The 20126-nt window shown below is 40.1% G+C and overlaps 1 protein-coding gene across 9 annotated transcripts in view; it reads left to right on the top strand.

Annotated features, from left to right (window-relative positions):
* Nucleotides 1-11106, top strand: part of pcbp3 (poly(rC) binding protein 3) — an 88767-nt gene extending 77661 nt beyond the window's left edge. For 6 of the 9 annotated variants that reach the window (XM_039817573.1, XM_039817579.1, XM_039817571.1 and 3 more), the window contains 5 exons: nucleotides 1132-1173; nucleotides 2183-2261; nucleotides 4229-4281; nucleotides 4459-4628; nucleotides 5995-11106. In XM_039817573.1, coding sequence (XP_039673507.1) covers nucleotides 1132-1173; nucleotides 2183-2261; nucleotides 4229-4281; nucleotides 4459-4628; nucleotides 5995-6049 — 399 coding nt within the window. In that variant the 3' untranslated portion in view covers nucleotides 6050-11106. The remainder of the gene's footprint in view (nucleotides 1-1131; nucleotides 1174-2182; nucleotides 2262-4228; nucleotides 4282-4458; nucleotides 4629-5994) is intronic. The other 3 variants (XM_039817578.1, XM_039817576.1, XM_039817577.1) reach the window with 3 other exon arrangements.
* The last annotated feature ends 9020 nt before the right edge of the window (nucleotides 11107-20126 follow it).

Raw genomic sequence — 20126 nt, 5'->3', positions numbered from 1 at the left:
CTAATGTAGATAATTGAGTTGCAGAACTTGACTAAAAGCTGTTGATGCATTTTAAAAAAATGTAGCAAATAAAAGAGATACATTTGAGAGACACTTCACATAACTTCTTGTAATGACTCCGATTTGGTGGCTTTTGTCTGGAAATTATACCCAGTGGACGTTGATTGTAAGACACAGTTGGAGCCTTGAAGACACCATACAACAGGAGGCTGTTTGGGAAAATTCTGAAGAGGGAACACAATCGCACAGAGAACGCAGAAACACAGAAACACCTGTGCAATATAGTACCACCCAATCTTTTATAAATTCTACTTTTGTGAAGTTTAGACTTATGTCCAACATGTTCATACAACATTATGGTTATTTCTGAAGCTGCTGTAGGTTTTACCGGTGTCGCTTTGGATTGCATCACTTTGCGCAGATGTTCCTGTAATTGTGTCCACTCCAGTCATTTGGAACCTAGATGCATGTGTATTAAATCTGCTTTATTTGACTATGAATAGACACAAAATCTAAACTAAAGATACTAGGATTTGAAAACATCGGTCATCTGAGACGTTTTCTATGTAGAATTGAATGCATGATTGATTTATGTAAGTGCCCAAGACAAATTTCCCACCTCGTGGGACAATAACGTTTATCTTGATCTTGAAGAGCACCGAAGATAAAGAATCACGAAGCAGCTCTTCCAGGAGCTCTTCCGTAGACGACTGGTGGCAAAGCAACTTTCTGTATATTATGAAATGTTTGCTCTTGTTCTCAGATGTTTCTCAAGTGTCCACAGTTTCCACAGTGAACATACCACTTCTGTTTTTGAGTCTAGTGCACTACATCATATAAGACATTATCTTTTAGACACTCACAGAAATCAGTGGGTGTTTATATAATAATTCAATAATTGAAAATTATTATTATCAGTTTTACTGCTTTGAATGTGGTAATGAGAATGATTAAGATCATACGTTGTAATATCACTTCACACACAAAAAAAAAAAACCATTATGGTTATTTGAGCTAGAAGTGTACAGTGTAAAGCGCTTAGAATGAGCAAGCTGATTGTGTTTTTTCCCCATAATATTGTAAATAAGATTCTAATATCTGCTATCCGTTATGTTTTTTTCATCTTTCCAGGCCTACACAATTCAGGGACAGTATGCCATACCACATCCAGATGTGAGTTCTTGGTCTCTTTCTGAATTAATCAAGAATTCTACCTGTATCTTCATTGTGTCTAATTAAAAAGAATAGCAGACATTTTATTACATGGCCACACCAGTTGGTTATTTCGAGGCAAGTTATAAATCAAGATTTCCAAAAAACAGTGTCCTTGTGATTTAAGGGTGAACTACAGCTCAACCACTGGAAATAACTCTTAACAGATGTGGTTGATAACAAAACGGTGACTGCTGTGGATAATGATGAAGGCAAAGACAATAATGGCAGTTTTGATGTTGACACCCCTTTAATTCCAGTGGAACATATAGCCTCCATTAATAATCTGCCTTCATATGTCCTTGTCTTAAGACCATCTCAATAGCTACCTTGTGTCAGATCCACTAATTCAAAGTTGGGCAATGATTGATGCCGCTGGAGGTGGTGGTTGACGGTACAATCACTCAAGTACAGGCTTGACACCATCTTCCACCCTCATTAAAACTCCTCTTAAAAAGGAGAAGGCTCCAAAGTATCCGTCCCCCCCCCCCCATTCCTGATGGAAATGAACCACAGCAGGGGATGAAGCTCCTGTGACCATGTCGTGTCTGAGTAATAAGTGCCAGCTAGAAGGACACATGGTAATTGAGGCGGCAAATGGGAATGGAAGTATTTCCTGCGTTTGGCTAATGTGCTCATGAGTGAAATTGTTTATCTCTCCATTTTGTAATTTGAAAAAAGAAGAAAAAAAAAAGAAGAAAAAAATCACATTGGCGTATGTGAAAATGACATGGAAATTGGTAGAAAAGGGAAGAAGATTCAAATTACCTGGCAATTTACAACTCCGTGACAGACAGTTACCCTCTTTCTGTACCTCTTTTTCTCTTACTTTTTTTTGTCATCCACCACCCTGCGTCATGGCCTCCTTCTCCTCACCGTTTCTTCACACTAGTTTTTGGTTGGCTTCATTTCTTGGTGTGACCTGTGTAACAGTAACCTCTTAGTTCTACTTTCCCTCCTAACCCTTCAGCAGTTGACCAAGCTCCACCAGTTGGCTATGCAGCAAACCCCCTTTACCCCTCTCGGACAGACCACCCCTGCTTTCCCTGGTACGTACCCACAAGGCCCTTTAGATACTTCCTTCTCTTTGCATCCAGAGAAAGATTCTCTTTCCCTACCTTCCACCTTATCTCTCTTTTGGCACAGCATGACTCGACCCCTGTGGTTTCTCTCCTTCTTTGATTTTTTTCATGTATATATTTTTCTCTTGGCGCTGTCTTTTTATTATTCCAGTGAAATGCAAAAAAAAAAAAAAGAAGAAAAAAAAGACACTGGGCTTTACTTTAAAACAAAGTATTCAGAATTGCCTTATCACTTGGAAACAGGATACATCCTTCCTCGAAGACATTTTTTGTTGTTTAACTTTCTATTAAGGTTGGCCACATTGTACTGTAAAAACCAAATAAATCTGCCCCCACATCCAAATTCAACGGTTTCACATGCACCTTGGTACATATATTATTCTTCCTGTATCGTGTCCTGCATTGTACTTGCAAAAGAGTGAAGATCTCATGAATAAATATGTTTGATTCTTTTTTTCATCTGAAAGGATGTGGCAGATACCCTTATACATGGAATTATTTATTGATTCAACAAGAGTTCTTTAAAAATACGAGTCTTCCAACCCATACGACCACATAGGTCGTTTGTTACTACCCTCTAATACGATCCACAGGAGTGCTTCCGAAATAAACTACCAGTGGCAACAGATCAACACGTCCTAAACGTAACGGTCACAGTTTTTAACACGTGGTTAACGTTCTGAAACGGTTGCAGTGTGGTTAGGTTTGGGAGACAATTTGTGCTTCGTTAGGTTTAGGAAAAGATCATGGGTTGGGTTAAAGTGCTCATATTATGCTTTTTTGGTTTTTCCCCTTTCCTTTATTGTGTTATATATCTTTTTTGTGCATGTTATAGGTTTACAAAGTGAAAAAGCCCAAAGGGAGTTATCATCTCCAACAGAAAACCCTGTTCACAAACTGCTGTTCCTAGCTGCTAGCGTGGCATGCCCTCAGACTCTGCTTCTGACTGGCTAGTAGTCCTTACCTAGCTACTGAGCATGTGCGACTGAAGTGTGATGCCTCACTCTGTAGCTAAAACAGAGAGCTCAACACACAGGGTGAAAAGAGGAGCTGCAGCATTGTACAGTACGACAAAAATATATATATTTTTTTTTTAATTAAACCATGTGAACCTTCTGCTATAACCTCTAAATACCATTATGAACCTGAAAATGAGCATAATATGAACACTTTAAAATAAGTACGTTCATACGTGTCATGTAACGTGATTTATGTACGTAAGTATGTGATGTAGTTACGTAACTTCACATACTTACGTACGTTACATAGCCTAAAATAGTTGATTTTCCTAACAAGTTAACTTATGTTGACTTTTGGTTTCACACAGGACACAAACAATTGTCTTCTGGGCCAAAGTCCTGTGTTTGTTTGACCCATCCTTACACGGACTTTGTCGCTGTTTATACTACGTCACCTGCCTTTCTCTTTTACTCCCGTCATAAGAACTTCGGCCACTAGAGGTCGCCGTCACAATAAATGTGGGTCGAAATAGGCGACGTGTACCAACGACATATTGGGTAATTTTTGGGGGAGGACAGTCTCTTTAAAAAATGTCCCCTTTCTTAAATGCATTTTAGCTGACGTTTCTCACATCCTGACAACACACACACACACACACACACACACACACGATGTGATAAGGAGAAACCGTGAAAAACTACAAGAAAAAGGTGGACTGAGAAATAAGCTATCATATGCTGGTACTTAAAGGAGCAGTTTGATGTCTTGGCAAATACATTTATCGTCATTTTCATTGATAAGAGTTAAATTAGAAGATTTATACTACTCTGACATGAGACTGGTGTCAATCTTCCGATTCTTGACAGAGAAGCGAATAAATATATTTCCCAAAATGTCAAAATACTCCTTTAAATGGTTAAAGTGACTTTTTAAAAGTCAAATCTCCTTTCTTATCCCATTGCTCCCCAACTCAGGTTTGGATGCCAGTCCACCAGCCAGCACCCATGAACTCACCATTCCTAATGATGTGAGTAACACTTTCTTGAGACAGAGGGATATATGTTTCAAAATGCTGTACTTTTCAAATGATGTCTCTTTCAATTGGCATGTCATACCTACCGTACTATGTATGAATGTATTTAAGACAACACAGACGTTTCATTTCCTTGTTTCATGTTCCAAGACGTCTACTTTTTCTCCCCAGCTAATAGGCTGCATCATTGGACGCCAGGGAACCAAAATAAATGAGATTCGACAGATGTCTGGAGCGCAGATCAAAATTGCCAACGCCATGGAAGGCTCGTCAGAGCGCCAGATCACCATCACGGGGACTCCTGCTAACATCAGCCTGGCCCAGTATCTCATCAATGCCAGGTAACCTTTTAGCTCTAACCGCTGGGCTCCAGCACAATCAAAAGCATAAAGTGACACTTGAATGACCATGCTTATAGTGAAGATCCAGGAAAACGGCTATTTGCGATTGTGCGGTTTAAAAAGAAGAAGAAAAAAAATAGCTTGCTAGTTAAATTCTGACATTCATGACACTGACACGATATCTGTCAGGCTTTGACAAGCGACAGACAAGCCCACATATAATATGGCTGTTCATGTTTTATTCTTGGCTTGTTTCTTTCTACTTTTGTCCCTTATTTACACCAAGTGTAGACATTAAAATGCAGTACACTCTTTGCAAGTAAGTGGCTCATGGGAGCAATGCCATCTACTGAGACAAGTAAGCTGTGTCTCTGAACAGAACCTGCAGATTGGCAAATTGGAGGTTCAATAAATGACTCATCAAATTGCTCAATGCCTACCATAGTTTGGAAAGTCCATGGCCAAAATATTCGTGATTAATCTCTAAAACAACACAAAGAGATATTCAGCCTCAACAAGCCCAATATAGCATATATAACTACGTAAGATAACCCTGGTGTATTTGCACATACGCCATTCAGAATCAGAATACTTTATTGATTCCCTCAGGGAAATTGTTCAGTTGCAGTTGCTCACAGAAAGAAAGAAAAAAAGTTTTAAAAAAATCATGTTGCTTATACAATGGATTGTACAAATGCTATTGTAGTGCAGTGTGAACCTAAATAAAGTACAGTGTGAATACAAATAAAGTACTGTGTAATTATAAGTAGCAGCAGTGATTAAATAACAGATATTGCATGCAAAGAGTTATTATTGTACATAATTGTCTAAGAATATTGAGATTGTGATGTGGTAATACGTGTTGTGACTCTAGTTCTGACACTCCAAGTGTGTAATACTCAGAGGGAGGAGTAGTATAGTTTATAAGTAATGGTAAATCACGTTGTTACATTAAAAGTAACTAATCGTAAGACAAACTCCGTGGAGCCCCAGACTAGATAAACAGGGTCTGGATAATAAGACACTGCACATACCAGTAAAATGCTGAGGAACATATTTTTCATTACATGTTCTTGCCGTGCTCCACTACCCCTGTCTCTCCCCCCCACCCCCTATATCCACTGAAACCACTAATTCATTATCAACAGAGAAAATAAACGTTTTAATCCGCAACTCGGAGAAAATGGAACCTGGCTGATCTCCACAGGCTACCTACACTACACCTCAAAGTAGAATGTTATCAGCGTCAGAGCAGGGGAACCCACATACTCAACCAACTGGATGTCTTTGACTTCTTAAAGGGGATTTCAGACAAGAGTCTGCTGAGAAACTAATGGCTATTGCTTTCCCACAATTCCACTGGCAGGTTCAGGGACGTGGCTGCCATGTGGAATGACCCCTCATCCATGACTACATCCTGAAGTCATCCCCCCCCCCCCCTCAAAATCTGCTTCTGTTTGCAGAAGCTAACATCACAACCACCGCTTCTCAATTAACCTCTATGTGTTATCCCATGGAACTTCCCCTAGACTCCCTTGGTTTGGCATAACACTTTAGCATTAGCCTGTGGGAGACCTATAGTAAAAGTCATACTAACAACAACTGGGATTTGTTTTAAATGGATGTAGCCAGTGTATCGTTAAGAATAGTTTGACATTTTGGGATATTCAGTTATTATTGTTTTTGCTTAGAGTTAGATAAGACAGATTGATACCACTTTCATCTCTTTTAGTTAAATATGAAGCTAGATCCAGGAGATGCTAAGCTAAGGCTTAGCCTGGCTCTATCCAGAGGTTAGACCATCTGCATACCATCGACTCTGAAGCACACATATTAACATGGTGGTTGCCTGGCAACCTCACTTTGATGACAAGGCTCCAGTACGTCACTGCTCCGACACAGTTGGGCACATATCCCTCCGTAAAAAACACAACTTGCCATTTTTACACTCCAGTTTTTCTATGAATTGAACAGACAAGCTTGGAAATGTTAATTAGTGAGTTTTAAAAAAGGTGCTAGTAAGCAGATTCTGCTACCTTAAGACAGAGCCGGGCTAGCTGTTTCTCCCCCGTTTTCAGTCTATGCTAAGCTAAGCTAATTATCTCCTGGCTTTAACGTGCAGACATGAGAGTGGTATTGATCTTCTCAGCTTACTGCAAGAAAGTGATTATAGCGTATTTTCTAAAATGTCAAGCTATTCCTTGAAGTATTTATTTAGCATGCCTCGTTCCAAGAATAATACTGTATTTCTTTTTGTCATTACTACAGTATATTAGATACATTTGCCTATTACGTCCTATTGTATCATTGTCTGCAAAGAGTAAAAATAATAAAAAGTGTAAAATGAACAAAAAAGCAAAGAAAAAATGACTAAACACATGACTGCCACTTGCAATGCTGTTAGAAAGAAGAGTGATATGATGCCTCTGTCAGGGAATCCAGCAATTTCATGACACCACCATTTCTTTTCTGTCCACTGCATGGCTTCATGAGGGGGTTAGTATTGCATTGTTGTGTTACCATATTTGGTAACACAAATATGGTACGGGACGGTGAGAAGTTTTATGTAAAAGGGTACAATGACAATATGGTATAACAAATTTAAAAAAATAACTGGTGCCAGCAAAAATTGGAGCACAAATCCAACCCTTGCAGCATAACTTTCACTGTCAAGCGAAAGTTCTTCTTTCACAGCTGTTTTATTTTCTCTGTCTGCCTCCCCGTATCTTCCCCTTCCCCCTGCTCCCCTCCCCCCACCCCTCTCCCCCGCCTTCCCTGAACTGTTCTAGGCTGACGTCTGAAGTCACTGGAATGGGCACACTCTAGTTTCTACCCATCTTCCCTCAGTGCATCACATGACCTTTGAGCGAATGGCATTGCACCTAGTACATATTTATTTCTCTGTATTTGACTGTCCTGATATTTAAGTGACTTTAACTTTTATGATTTCTAGTATTCACTGTAAACACGCGTATCTGCACTGTTACTAGGATTCCTCACACCTATCCGAAACTCCGTTGGTTCTGTTTCTGAAAGATCACTTTACTTTTTTGACACTCTAGTACCTTTCATATCATCTCACGCACCACACCACTTTGTTTTAACACTGTGTCCCAAAACATTATTACAAAACCGTCTTCTCAATTAGGTTTTGCGGGAAACATATTTTCCATCCTGGTGGGAGAGGTTAGCCTTTAGGACTTTCTGACAGAAAGTCCTTTCTGACCGACGCACAAAACGGTCGCTGTTTTAAACACGTGGTTAACATTGTTAATTAAAACACTACAAAAAAATGTGGTCCCGTGATTTAAGTAACGTACATAAGTTATGCACAAGATGAAGGTTAAGTATGTTATGTAACCAAGTCAACATTGACATTCGGTTTCACACGGGACACGAACAGCGGGCTCTCCTCTGTGAAAGTCCTGTGTTGGTTGACCCATCCATCCACCATGAACTTCTCTATAACGCGGAATTTGTTGGCTTTGTTCAGAGACGTACTGTATTTCTGATAGGTCAAAGACAAACGTAATCTGGGACAAAATATGTTTCCCTCAAAACATAATAGAGGATGCAGTTGTATGGGAATGCCATTTTTAGGAGACAGCATTGCTTTGTTTTACCTCGTTTTAACAGATCACTGTACGTGTCTTCCTTGTATTGCAGTCACTTGAGAGTAAATGCAAAGTAAACCTAAAAATTTATAAAACCAAGGTTGTCCCTCCTCCACCCCGCATTCTAATTATTGACACCTTTTTATTCCATATTCAAACAACTACAGTACCGGTGTCAATGCATCACTAAACACAAAAGTTCAATAAGCTACTCTAAACCAGATATTCTATTCCAGTTTATTTTACACTGATTTTATGACTGATGAAATCAGTGCTTTACTGTAGACATGTGCCTGCTTATCTTAGCGTTGTATGCACATTATAGATGGGTCTGCATGACACACAAAACCTACAGCATTTCCAATTTATTTCAAAAGTCAAACAGGTAGAAAGGTAGATTGAGTGGTGAAAGGGAATGGAGCAAGCCGCGAACATTCAAGTGTATTTGTTATCTCAATGTGTCACTCCGACTCCAATTTAAAATGGGTACAGGCCAAAAAAACATCCACTGTAATACACAAATTTTCATCTTTCTGAGTTTCATGTGCGACCTGACAAAAAGGTTGGGTGAAAAAAATGAAAATAATCCAAGTAAATGACTGCAGTGAAGAGTGAAATCCAAATGCATGCTACAAATAAACCACTTAATGCCCCTATATTTCACAAACATAATATAGCCTGAAGTTATCATGTTATTCAAACTGCCATCTCCTAACAACTGTGTGTAAGAGTCATGGGCCATATAGAAAGGTCTCAGGATTGTCTAGTGTATATTTGCACTCACATGCAGCTCATTTAAGGTTTCAGTGTAGGCCAAAAGGGCTGTTTTTTAGACAACTGTTTGGTAGGCATCAAGCCGTTCCAGATACGGAAAAAGTTATGTGTTTCTGTTTAGCATGTATGAAAGAAACTGTTGATGTCAATAATCCTGTTGTTGGTTTCGCAGGTTATGTCATTCAATCAGGCTACATATACGTACAAGGCTTACATATACATTTATGTATAACTCTCTGCAGTTGCCATCGAATAGAGTATCTCCTTGGTTACATCACGTCGGACATCTGTTTAGCTGTTAGCTTGTCTTAATCAAGCCCCATTCAAACACAGACCTGTTCAAACTAAAGCTGAATGTATTTCAAAATGGGTTTGAACTGCTATCAATTACGTCATACTCGATTATAACACCTTTAAGGGTGTCTTTTTAAACAGGCACTAGAATTAGTACAGTAAAACATGATGCAGAATGATGAATATAGTAGAGTAGAAATGCTTATTTATCAAAAAGTTTGGAATTTCCTTAGGTTGGGCAGGTTACTCTGAAAATGAGGTCCGTTACAGATGACTTATTTAAAATTTTAATCTACAATTTATCACACTAGATATATACAATGTTATGAAATCTGATTATTTTCTATTATGTTAGATATAGAACAATACGTTTCTGTATGTTCTGCAAACATATGAATGGATGGACTTACTACTATCTGCAGCTCTCATTTCAAAATGTAGGCTATAAGAAACAAAAATAATCCATCTATCACTTCACAGTCAAACATGATCACGGCCTAAAGTTAACTTTTTTTGTCCACCAGCCACTGTGGAAGGTAGATTTTGAAAATCTTCTAATCACACAGGCTTTTTACCAGCCAATTTATTTGGCCTCATAAAGTTGAAATACAGAACATGTACGAGTAACGTTCTTGAATTTGTTAAGAATACACATTTAAGTGCTGCCGGCCTCTTCACCCCAGTAATGTGCAGTCACATTTTTTAGCTCAAATCCAAGGAAATGGCGGACTTGGGTTAAAATGTGAAAGAACAACTGTGGCAAAAAATAAATGAAAGAATCCCTCAGTTCTCATTGGCTACCCACCAACATGCAGGTAGATTGACAGTTTCACCCGCCAATGACAGAATTCACCTGTATTTGGCGGGTGGTCGGGTGTTAATTTCAGGCCCTGGCACTCCCACAAGTAATATGATGTTTATCTGATGGCTGCGTGTTACTGATTCCAGGTAGCTACTACTTTTTAATCCACTTTATCTTAAAACATTTACACATTTTACTCCCAAAGCACAGATATGCATCACTCCAATGATAACTATAGAAATGATGTTTGTGGAATATTCTTTAGTCATAGCTGTTTAGGCTCAGGTACTTTGCTTTTGGTTAGAATTGATTATACATCCTTTGCTAGTCAGTTAATACATTGCTGTCGTCGAAACAAGGCTGCTTTACATTATGACATTTACATTTCACATTTATACATTGCTTCACATTTACATTACGAATGTAAATCTGTACAGTGTAAAGAGCTCGTCTGGCTGCATCCAGATGTTTCAGATGACCAAACTGAGGAACAGCTGGTTGAGGGTGTCATTGAAAAACTTTCCATCATTTACAGAATCTGAACATTGAAGTACTTAAATAACTTTTTGCAAAGTGCACATTAATGGCTGTTAGTAGGTGTAAAGTGTCTGCTGGTTGGTTGCCAGCCAAGATGCAGTCATGCTACTTTACAGTATGACCGATGATTTTCTCAGTTGCCTTTTTAATTGTTCTATCTTTCATAATCATGGCTTCGCTCATGTGCTCATCATTCTACGATGCTGTGTTGGTCAAACACCTCTTGTTGTGTTGCTTTTGTCGTTTTACTGATACATTAACACTTTTTGTTACTGTGCTGGAGCAGCAAAAAATGAAAGGCTGGCACTATATGATGCTGTTTGAGGAAAATGTGTCTGATCATGTTTAAGTTTGATCGTTTGCTTCTGAACGTCTGCATTGGATTCATTATTTATTGAGGATGATTCTGAGATGTTTTGTAAAAAGAAGAGAATAAAGTTTGTGTTTTTTCCCTTCACTTTTGCATGTGTCATCTATTTCAAGTGTTTACTTCAAGTGTTTACTTCATTAACTAATGGATCGCTAACACCCCTTGTCAGTTGAATTAAGTTACAGATTATTTAGTAACTAGTACTATTTAGTCAAAACCTAAGATAGCCTTGCAATATTGAATTTGTTGAAAGTTTCAGACCCACTACATGTATTTTTCAAAATAAATATGAAACATCTACCAATACACATGGCATAGTGTTTATTCTTCAACATAAAATATAACATTTGAAGGAATTAAACCTTTCAGAATTGCTCTTCTCTTACTGCCAGTAGAGGGCAAGTTGGGTTGCCTTCATTTTATTTGTTGAATATGTTAAAGGTCCCGTGGCATGTAAATTTCACTTTATGAGGTTTTTTTAACATTAATATGCATTCCCCCAGCCTGCCTATGGTCCCCCAGTGGCTAGAAATGGTGATAGGTGTAAACCGAGCCCTGGGTATCCTGCTCTGTCTTTGAGAAAATGAAAGCTCAGATGGGCCGATCTGGAATATTCCCTTTATGAGGTCATAAGGAGCAAGGTTACCTCCCCTTTCTCTGCTTTGCCCGCCCAGAGAATTTGGCCCACCCATGAGAAAGAGAGAGACATTGCTTGCAAACAAGCAAAGTGGCAGTTGGTCAAGGCCACACCCCCACCCTCCACCTTCCCCCCTCTCTCCTCCTCAATAGCTACAGACACAGAAATGGCACATCCTAAGGAAAGCTCACTGTGGGACTGGCTCTAGTGGCTGTAATTCTACACCAAGGCTGAATTTCGGTAAAGAGACTTCAGATACAGTATTATGGGACCACTAAGGCCTATATATAGCATCCAAAAAGCAGCATGTCATAGGACCTTTAATACGATAACCATAACAAATCTGAGGATACTCGTTTTCAAATACAGGCCAGCTGAACATTTACCCAGCCAGTGAAGTATAGAGAAAAAAAGATTAGATTTAAGCCTATATGGCCTGCTTGATAGATTTAAAAAGCCTGCCTTCTGAAATTGCAGTATTAAAGGGTGGGGTGGGGGGGCTTGTTAGCAAAGGCTCTACTACTGATTCCAAATAAGACCAAGATAACCCTACATGAGGTCAGCTAGTTAATAATTATGCACAACTTAATGACCATAAACTGGAGGAAATAGCTACATTAAATCTCTAAAAATGCAAGTCCCAGACAATCTTTCTGACAATTAAGAAGGTAACTGATTTCTGGCTTCATTTCCCTTAAATAATCAGTGATTGAGTCGTGCACACAAAGGCAGTGGTTTCCCACAGTGCCAAATGTTATGTATAGCTATTTTAACAATGAAGGTTTGTTAAAATGGCTGGCTGGATGGAAAAGAAGGGAAAGGTAGAATTTTGTTTGTAGTCTCATAAGGCTTTTCCCAGTATTATTGTCAGGCTTTTAAAGATTTTTGGTTTGTGCTCTTTTAATGCAGCAATTCAGCAACTGTGTTTTGACCGGAAGCTTGCCTGGATCTATTTTCATTTCAGAATGTGAGAAACTATAGCATCAGAAAGGAACGTCTACGTGGCGGACACAATACCAGGAACACCTTGCAATACGATGCAATCAATTGCAACATCCCTGCAAAGAATTCCAAATTCACGAAGTTAATGAGCAAAGTTTTCTTCTGTCAGGTAGAAAGAAGAAATCTGTCAGGTATGAGGTGTGACTATATGAAAGACTTAACTCTTAACAATCCTAATGATATACTGTAAACACTGTCACGACTTCCACTTTTCTCTGCTTTCTCCATGAGCTTCTAAGAGACAATACAATATGATGATTTGTCCCTACTGTTTAATATAAACTCAATTCTCAAAATGTACCAATGCAAAAAGTGCAAAATAGCTGTATGACAAAAAAAGCCTCTGCAGTGTCTCCCAATGTCAGGGTTAGCTAAAAGAGTCCCTGCTGTTAATTGGATGTCTGTGTTTTTGGCCTGACATTCAGCTGGAGTGCGTACACACAAGAGACCGAGCCACAGGGGACACCTTTGTCCACACAGGCATGTTGCAAATTAACATTGTCATTCTTTAGGGGCGACAGGAGGTCACCTTGTATACAGCTGGTCCATCGCTGGTCATCACCAACTCTTTCATGGCTGCTAATTATGCCTGGGTTTCAAGCAGCTCTTGATTGTGCTCCCAAAGTCCCTAATTGCATTTAGTAACACATTCACAAAGTCTAAATAAGGGCAGATAATCGCCATGCGAGACAATTGACAACCTTGCCAGGAAAAGAGGAAGCTCCAAATTAGGAAAGTCATTGTGATTTCGCCACATTCAATAACTTCATCATGACTCCCTTGTCAATTCCTGTCAAGGAAGAACTGGTTGCTTACATTTATGTGAACTGTCCTTTTAAGATTGCTCAAGGCATTTCAGGTAAGGTGCGTGCTACCCAAAATATAATAAAACAATCATAATAAACCCCACAAATCTAGTAGGGGAAGTAGATTAATGAACACTTACTGTAGAATGTTTGCAAATGGTAAAGTATCTATTAAACTGAATACATGTAGCCTAATAAAAGGTAATTAGACAAGTCAAAATATGCCTGCTAGTTAAATAATTTAACGTAATTAAACGTTCCCTTTTCAAATGCTTGGCTAAATAAAGGTTTTTACTTAGTTATTCAATTAAACATAATTAAATTACGTATGCCTATCTGATTGTTAGAGATGAGTGTTGCTTGCAAATATAAATAATGGACAACACTCAGGATACCAGAAACTAATCATGACGAATTATTTGAGACTTTAATATATTCTATAATTAACAGCTTATGTGACACAATCTGCTTTGCTCTGGTATATTAGGTCCCATCCATCTGGTACTCGATGTGGGGTACAACAGCCTCTCCGCTTGAGCTAAGCGAAATCAGATGGCCTAGTGTTTGGTAGGAATAAAAACCATTCTACTCGTGGCTGATTAAGACAAATTAATTTAGTCACTGCTGTCAGGCTTGAGATAAACACTCAAAACCGCTGTCTACTCATATCAATGCCAAGGCAGAAATGAACCCTTGCAACTTTATTTCAATAGCATTTCTTACGGAGCTGTGTAGGCAGAGAATGCTTTCATGAATGAAGCTGTTGTCCTTATGGCATCCAGCTAGCGGCCTGAAATGCATGGAACTCTACCATCCCCAGTCAGAGACCTTTGTGCCGGCCCCTAATGCTAAAGACATCTAGGGCCCTATTTTAACGATCTGAAACGCAAGTATGAAACGCAAAACGCAAGTAGCTTAGTGGGCGGATCTCGCAAATCTAAAATGGGTTGGTCTGAAGTAGCTAGGTGTGGTTTGGGCGTAACGTGCAATAAACCAATCAGAGCGTCATCTCACATTCCCCTTTAAGAGCAGGGCGCTTGTTCCATGGCGGATTGCTATTATGACGGTGGATTTGCCTGGCGCACGCCAGCGGGAGCTGCCGATGCGAGATGCGGCAAAGTAATAAATGCCCGTCTTGACCGGGTGGCGATGTTGCTGCGGCCTCTCGGGCGCATCTCCTCAAGTCTGGAGAGGATTGCTGCAGCAATGGAGCGTGGGCCTCCAAACACACCACCTGCACCTGTTGTGCCCCTTCCTCTTCCCCCCACTCCATCTCCGTCCACCCGCTCCATCAGGAGCGCATCACGCATTACTCCCGGACCAGATTCCGCCGGAGTGTCCAATCCCACCGTAGTTCAACATCACGTCTCCTTAAGTCCTCTAATATTTCCTCATTTATGTCATCAACACATCCATGATTCATGGAAATGTGTAAAACACAACAAGCCACAAAGAATGCTGCGACTTTTTGAGGACTGTACTGTAAAATGCCTCCTGATCTATCCAAACACATGAAGCGCATTTTCAGTAATATTTTCCTTTGTAATTATGTATGGTTTTCAAAAATGGGAACTGCTGTAGATGAGAGAAGTGTATGCGCGTTGTGCACACGCTACATCATGGCCAAGCATGCGCCCCTAAAATAGCATCTGAATAACGCGCTACTGACTTTAGACTAGCGCCACTGACTTTAGACCAGGTTTTTCCTGGTCAGTGGCGGAATTGTTTTCTGAAACTGCAGAATAGCACAAAGTAACGTTTGCGCCGGAACACGCCTCCTCTTTTCTCCTCATTCCCTAATTTACCGACGTGCGTCTGTGGAGGGAAAAGTCCGCTGGTGCCCCTAGTGTTTTCACATTTGACGACCAAAAATAAATAATTTATGACTGTGGAATGTAGCCAAACTGTATGTTGGATATTCATGATGGACGTGGTATCTTAAAAGCACTCCCTCTCGCTGCTTACTGAGGTTTCTATTATCTTACATTAAATCAAAATTTAGTCATTTGGGGGCATTGGAAACTGCTGAAAACATTGATTTGACATTGCCTTATAAAGTTGATATTACATTATTTAGCTTAAATAGTCTCCTCAAAAACGATCTAAAACGATAAAAAAATTTGTGAACTTGCTTGGAATATCATATCATCTTGGCTGTTACGTGACAAGCTTAGCACATCTGGATTTGGGGATTTTCTGGTCAGGTTGGATGTAGACTGGGCTCTGGCTGGGCCTATCGAGGTCATTCACAGAGTTGTCCCTAAGTCTAAGCGTTGTCTTGGCTGTTTGCTCCGGGTCAAGGTCCTGTTGGAAGGTGAACCTTCAGCCCAGTCTGAGGTCCTGAGCGTTCTTGACCAGGTTTTTGTTAAGGATATCTCTGTACTTTGCTTCATTCAGCTCTCCCTAGACCCTGACCAGGCCCCCGGTCCTTGCCGCTGATAAACATCCACACAGCATGATGCTGCCACCACCACCATGCTTCACCGTTTGGATGGTATTGCGCATGTGATGAGTGGTGCTTGGTTTCCTACAGACATGACACTTAAAATAATTTAATCTTGGTTTCATCAGACCAGAGAATCTCGTTTCTCACAGTCTGAGAGTCCTTCTGTCTTTCACTGAGGAGGGCTTCGTGTGGACACTCTGCCATGAAGCCCAGATCGGTGGAGTGTTCCACTGAGGGTTGTCCTTCTGGAAGTTTCTCTTTTTCTCCACACAGGATCTCTGGAGATCAGCCAGGGGGACCATCAGGTTTTTGATCATCTCTTTTTTGTCTCCAAGGCCTTTCTCCCCCATTTGTTCAGTTTTGCCAGGTGGGCCAGCTCTAGGATTAGTCCTGGTTGTTCCAAACTTCTTCTATTTAAAAATGATGGAGGCCACATTGTCAATTACATTCTTGGCGATGTTTATCTGTCCCAAGGCCAACTTAAAATGGTTCAATGCAGCAGATTTTTTAGCCTTACCCAGATCTGGGCCTCGACACAATGCTGTCTCTGAGCTTCCGTCGGCCTCATCGCTTGGTTTTTGCTTATACAGTATGCATCATCAGCTGTAAGACAATCAATTGAATTTTCCACAAAGTGGACTCCAATCAAGTGTAGAAACCTCTCAAAAATGATCAAGAGAAATGGAAGGCATCTGAGCTAAACTTCAAGTGGCATAGTAAAAGTTTTTTTCCTTTCTTGTACGCTTGAGAAACAAAAAGATTCCCCATCTCACTTCAGGGACTTCATACATTTCATTTTCAGAAAGGTGAATACCTCCTCCACTGCAGCCATTTTGACCGGTACTCAGATTGGTTTCTCGTGAGCATGAGATACTTTCGCGTGCCCACGAGAAAAGTATCTTGTGTGCACGAGAGAGAAAAAAAAAATCCCCATGTCCCTTTACGGGGACTGCAACATAAAATGTGAAAAAAGGGAAGGGGTCTGAAAACTTTCTGAAAGCACTGTATGTACAGTATAAGGTGTATATGTACATGGGTAATCTATGCATACACACACCTATTCAGCATCAATAACTACTAAAAAAAACACAGTTCAATGTCAGATGATAAATCATGTTCTGCCGATTTACTTCATGCCATGCGTCAGTACAATCTGTGTTTTATTACATGTCATCCTGTAGCACACAAACAGCTCTAGATGTATTACAGCAGCTAATCAGACAGTTACACCCCCACCTCCCCACCCCTGCCTGCCTGCCTGTGGATGCTATTAGCTGCTTATGCTCTGCTCCCTGGGACACTGCTACAGTCACTAAGTGTTTGATGAATTGTTGGAAGCTAAAGGCTCCACTCATCAGTATGTTGACCCCCTTCAGATGAGATGAATGTACTTCGTCAGAGGAAATCCAAAGTGATACACTTGGATAAGTAAGTAGGTGACAAGAGGTCGAATTGACTGGAGGCAGTGGACATGGGTAATTTGTCATTTCTAAAGCATTTGGAGATTCATTAAGGGGCAGGTGAACAGGAAGATGGGGGGAAAGGCCCCATGGTGACAACTGGACCTGTGTTTTTTTGCCTGTTGAGTAAATTCTACCTAGGCCTGTAACAATTATTACATAATCGTCTAATTGCAATCGTTTTACCTAATCACCACTTCTTTGTTTGACCGCAATTAATTGCTAACATTAGCTAAGGTTTTAAGGGGTATGACTGTTGATTGTAATTGTCAATTTTATGTTCTTTTAGGAAAAAAACAGGCGTGGTTTACTTCATAGGCTGTGTACTTGTGTCATTCCATTATCTGGTCACATGACACTGATATAACCAAAAGATATATCCTGGGATTTATTCAAAATTTAATTTGTTTGAAAAGGTAATACATAAGTAAATAATTTTATTAAATTTGACTGAAAGAGACAATTATATTGTTAATCACAATTATTTCGGAGACAATTCATTGTACAGCAGGGACATCGTTAGGCCTATTTTAGGGGTGCTGAAGCTGAACCCAAAATGTTCCTAAGGCCCCCCAAATAAGAAAACTTATATATATATATATACACTGTACTTTTTTACAGTGCACTCTATCACTCACTACTTTGAACCAAGCATTAAAACAAAGCAGTAAATCAGAGAAATAAAACGTTTTCACCGATTTCTCGCTCGTAATGCAACTGTAAAAAGCCTCTCACTATCGCCAACGTTATCCAAATTCATATTTAGAAACAACAAATATATAATATATATAACATATGTCCAGCTACAAAAAAAGCCTGAAAGTCAGACAGAAGTACAAAGAGTCAATGGCTATGAAGATGAAAACCTGTCCCGTCTTGTCTTATTGGTGGGAACTGGCAGCTTTCAGAACACTGCGTTGCAAGTAGCTGCAGGATTCATCTTGTTGCAAATCTTTGGTCTGAACTTGCTACTGCACCTACAGTGAGTGATACAGAGTGAAATTGTAAGTTGTTATTAATGACTTTTACTTGCTTAAAAGGGATACTTCACCGATTTAGCATTAATCTTTGTATCAGTAGAAACCCAGTAGTATTTTCTAATGACCGTGCTTCCCTCCCTCATGTCTCCCTGAGACTAGATTTCTCTGAATTGTGGGTCTGGAAAAAAGCCTCCGATGACGCAAAAATCGTCATTTAGCGTCATCGGAGGCTTTTTTGCCCAGTCTGGACTACAGCCAGCTAGTTCTGCATGTTTTCAACTCGCCCATAGGGGGTTGGACTGTCGTCTTTACCCGAAGCGAGCCAAAGCTAGTCGAGTGTCAGCCATCTTGGAGCTAAGCTACAGCTCTCTTTTCAACAGCAAACTTTTACAACAATTATGTGCATTCAAACTACCGCACATGTGTACCACCGGGATACATTGGTACAGATTGGAGAATATGCAGGAAACTTTATTACAGACGGATTACTCGACACACTATGCGAGCTTCTTCTGCTACGGAGACCAGCACCTCAGCCTGCGGTCTCGCTGTATGCTGCTAGCCGGGTAAGGGGACATCCTCGGTGGTGAAACGTGGAACGAGGGCAGGAGTATGAGCTAGGTGGAAAGCTAACGCTAGCCGGCCACCTGTCCCATCCATCCTGCTTCCAAGTGTCCATTCATTAGACAACAAACTGGACTACATCATACTTCAACGAAACTCCCAACGCGAGTTCAGAGACCGCTGGGTTTTTGGTTTTTGTGGAAACATGGCTGAACAACAGTGTACTGGACTGTCCAGCTACCAGGCTGGCTGCTCTGTTACCGGGTGACTAGTGGAGGTGGGCTGTGTTAACAAGGACTGGTGCAGAAATGGGGTGCTTGTATCCAACTAACTGCTAACCACTGGTGGAGTTTGTGACTGTTAGATGCCGACCGTCTGTAAACGGTAGGCATGGCTTGGGAGTGGAGTAGTAGGGAAGCGAAGCAAGTGCATTCTGGGAGTTGTTGTCTTTCATCCACATGAGCCAAAATCACATTTTCTGGCTTTTCTCGGTCTAGAAGGCACCAACTTCTAAAAAAATTTCACATTTCTACTACATAAATGATCCAATTTACATACATATTCATCTTTCCAGCGGTGAAATATCACTTTAACTTTGGCTACATTTACTTGAGGTAGATAAAGGGATATTTTAGTTGGCTATGGTAAACAATAGTCTAGCTAGAGCGAATGCGTGGAATACAAGAAATAACTAACCTATTATAGCATAGTATTAAAAACAATTTCAGTCCCCACAGAATGTTGTCACTGAAAACTAAATTTCATAATGTATATGACTGTACCGTTATGTCCTTCAATTCATTGAGCAGATGGATACTGGAAGATATTTTGAGAGAGAGAGAGAGAGAGAGAGAGAGAGAGAGAGAGAGAGAGAGAGAGAGAAGCAGCAGTTTGGCAGGGCAGCTGATTCTGAGGAAGGCGGCTTGATTGAGGTCAGTAACGTTAAGGGTCTACAGCAATGGTTCTCAAAGTGGGGTCCAGGGACCCTCCTAGGGGTCCTTCAGGGGGTCCCCAGAAAAAAGTGAAATAATGTATGTAAATGTTCACTATAATTCCAACCATAATTAACACAATGTTTCATAGATTCATTCATAGACTCATTCATAGACTTCCTGTAATAAAACATCTAAAAGCAAAAATCCTATCAGATAGGGACCCTTGGACAAAATCTAATCAAATGGGGGTCCGTGGTCTAATTTCTGTCAGTATAGG

Source organism: Perca fluviatilis, chromosome 12, assembly GCF_010015445.1.
Source record: "Perca fluviatilis chromosome 12, GENO_Pfluv_1.0, whole genome shotgun sequence".
Classification (NCBI taxonomy): Eukaryota; Metazoa; Chordata; class Actinopteri; order Perciformes; family Percidae; genus Perca; species Perca fluviatilis.
The sequence above is the reverse complement of the archived record's forward strand: the minus strand, read 5'-3'. Positions and strand labels throughout refer to the sequence as shown.